We start from the raw sequence: 3,388 nt of genomic DNA on the forward strand, positions 1-3,388 counted from the left end.
CCTTAATCTCTGGTTTGAAAAACGCACCTAAAAATACGCTTATAATCGAAGAAGGGGGAGGGTTCTTCAACAATGACCTTAGGTCTTTGAAGATGTTAGGAAAATATTTCGTCAATCAAATATTGACAGGTCGAGCTAAGGAATGTGGGTCATAATAGATAAATAGGTCAAGTTTACTATTGTGTTATTTACTTACTCGTCAGCTGTTATGGAGGCAAGTACACAAAGGTTGTCAAGAATTCGTCGGATCTTGGAGGTTAACCCTCAAAAACTACTTATTGTATTCTTTATATTACTGATTTTGGGAATGTTAGAATTCCTTAATATTTGGTTTCAGAACTTTGACATAAAAATACGCCTACAATCTAACAACGGAACAGTCAAGGACAATAGATATTTCGCGATAGCTACTTAGGAAATTTAGTATAAAAACCGTGGAACACGACAGAGGAGAGTATCATTATTCGAGAATACCTTAAACGTGCAACATGGAAAATCAAGAAGCTGTTAAGATTAAGATTGGCGTAACTAACGAACGAAAAATCAACGGTAGATTCCACATTTCTAGAGAGCTGTTCCTGACAACGGGCTTCGTGAACGGCACCCTCGATCCCGAGATTCGCTTATGTAAGAAGCAGTCGGTAAAAAGTTTCGCCATTTCAACAAGTACCTGGGAGAAGTTGATCCCGCGTTTACCCGTATTAGCAGGCTGGACGGCGGGCCACGAAACCAATAACTTTGAAATCGTTTTGATCGATAACGCAAATGAAAAAACAACTGTCGTGGCGTATCATAATACGTGTCACATTAAAGATCTACTAAATGAGGACTCCATTGTTTTGGACAGTATGGAAACAGCGGCATTGAACCGAGTTTCGAACGCCGTTAAGGAGCATCTTATTAAGTTAAGTAACCATGAAATTGTATTCACGCACATGGCTGATATTATTATAGAATTTTATAATGATATTTATGATAATTTATACGGCGAACACGATCGCATACCGTGTTTAGATGGGCAGCCCGAAAAATTCGATGCAGTGGTGGGATACTTCACCAATTTCGTAACATCGTGCCAAGTGGTAATGAAATTTAATAATGTACTGGAAGAAGAAAATCTTGAAAGTAAATTTTATAACTATAATGTATTCTCGGTAATTTCGGGTCAAATAACATTTTTAAAAGAGAGAATGCACATGTTAACGCATTTTTAAATTTATGTCTGTTTGATAATTTGTTTTTTTTTTCATTGATGTTTCAAAAATAAATTGAATTTAAAACTGAAAAACTGTTCCATTTTATATAACTAATACAACACAGAAATGATATAAATTTCTAGTTTTTAAATTTTAAGCCTAAGAAATATAAAAGTAGATATAACTAAAATGTAGGAAAAACTTGTCGATTTTTTGATAGGAACTTATTTTAAATAAAACGAAGTAAATAAGGCAAAAACAATTTATTTTATTTAAAATATTTACAACAATTTTTTTTTTACTTCCCCCCTCCCCCACCTCAATCGATTGAGAGGTTTCGCACGAGTGTACGGACCCCCTCGAACATCACGTCGTCCCGGTTCTCGTACACTCGTGCGTGGCCCGGGGGGACTTCGAGGAAACGTACCCGGCGGTACGTCGACAACTGGGCGAGCTCCTGCGTCACTCTGTTGGGAAAGAGAAAGAGAGAGAGAGAGAGTTATTCTATACGTTAATAAATAAAGTATTGGATAACAACAAATAATAAAGAAATTAACTCACCGGAACCCGCGACAGTTGAGGGCCAGGAGGCTAAAAAAAAAATTTAAAATTTAGATAAACGAATCATTAAATAATGCATGAAAACTTACTCGTGGGGTATAAAAACGCAGTTATTATACACGACCTGCCTTACTTGATTAAGCAGGTCGTGCATAAAGTCGTCATCCGCCACGACCTCCGCTAGTCCCGCCAGGTAGTTCATTATTTCATGTACCAAGCTGCAAATAAATAAAAATTATAATACTGTAGTGTAACGTAAAACAAAAGATTCACTTACAAGTCCCCATTGACGTTTAAGTCAGCCTCTCCCGGCTTGGGCATAGCCTGCCATGGATAGTATATGGCCGGGAGAGGTTGATACTCGTGTTGAGGTTCAGGGGAGGGGGCGCACGGTGGTGGGCTCGGTGGTGGTGACGGGTTTCGGGGCCTTGGCCCTACCACGCCAAGTGGTCTCGGTGGCGGCGGTGTTCTGGGCCAAGGCCCTACCACGTAGAATGGTCTTGGAGGTGGTGGCGAGGGGGCTAGCTCCAGGGACTCGGGGGTCCCAGAGCGGGATGAAACCGTCGAGTCCGAAAACTCGACGGGGGAATAGGGGGTATCAACCCCGTGAACGTAGCTATAAAGAAAGATTTTCTAAGTATTTTCTTAAAAAAAACTAAGTTTTAATAAAAGTATTTCTTACCATGTTGAGGAGAGGTCCATCGCTCCGTGTTGGCTGTGGTGGTGGTGGTTCATGGTTCAGAGAGAATGATAACTTTGAGGTCTCAACCTCTTCATTTTATACTTTTTACTAGGGTCAAGGCGTGTTCGAGAGCAAACAAATGACTTCGAGGTATTTAGTACGTACAAGGGTAGAAAATTTTCGCGGGCAAAATTATACGAAACCTTGCCATTGGACTATAGTTTCTCGGACGTCTTTTCTTTTCTTTGGGTGACATTTAGAGAAACCCCTTCAGCGTTTCTTCGATTGACCGTACGAGGGTCTTTAGTTTAACCGTATTTACCATCTCAAATAGTGACAGTCCATGTTAAAAACTTCGCCCCTATAGTGAAAGGCAGCATGATGGCCCTACTTTTCAAAATTATTTCTACGCGTTCTCGGTGGCCTACCCGCGCCGCGCTTCCCCCTCCCCCCACGTGTCGTTTGGGCCCCCCACCCCTACCCCCGCGTTTGGGGTTCGCGACCCTGGGGTGTGCGCGCGCGTTCGTGTATTAATACGTTTAAGTACGAATGATAGTTACAAATAAGTTTCATTCGAGTATTAGCTATGATACCATTCACTACACCTGGAAATTTGATTATTTTCGGTCCTTCGGGATCAGGTAAAACAGTTTTATGCAAACGAATAATTGAAAATAAGGACAAAATGTTTGAACCTAAAGTTGATTTAGTTGTTTGGCATTATAGTATATATCAGCCTTGCTACGATGAATTGAAAGAAATGGGTGTAATTATGCGTCAAGGTTTACCCGACGTTACTATATACGATGGCTCTAAAACAATATTAATCATCTTAGACGATCTCATGTTAGAAAATAAAAATAATATTTTATCTGAAATATTTACTAAGCAATCTCACCATAGGAAATTATTCGTCATCACCCTTTTACAAAACATATTTGAAAAAAAC

The 3,388-nt window shown here is 39.9% G+C and overlaps 1 protein-coding gene across 1 annotated transcript; it reads right to left on the reverse strand.

The window, feature by feature from the left end:
• Positions 1 to 1,458: 1,458 nt before the first annotated feature.
• LOC149668618 (uncharacterized) lies at positions 1,459 to 2,492 on the reverse strand. Its single transcript, XM_089840845.1, has 5 exons — positions 2,440 to 2,492; positions 2,035 to 2,373; positions 1,847 to 1,975; positions 1,758 to 1,787; positions 1,459 to 1,663 (listed from the first exon to the last, which is right to left on the reverse strand). Exons 1-5 carry the CDS (start codon positions 2,490 to 2,492, stop codon positions 1,516 to 1,518), a joined length of 699 nt encoding a protein of 232 aa, XP_089696971.1. The 3' UTR covers positions 1,459 to 1,515.
• Positions 2,493 to 3,388: the final 896 nt, after the last annotated feature.

Source organism: Phalangium opilio, unplaced genomic scaffold (genome assembly GCF_054372755.1).
Source record: "Phalangium opilio isolate 3A_F unplaced genomic scaffold, DU_Popi_V2 ptg000055l_1, whole genome shotgun sequence".
NCBI classification, from domain to species: Eukaryota; Metazoa; Arthropoda; class Arachnida; order Opiliones; family Phalangiidae; genus Phalangium; species Phalangium opilio.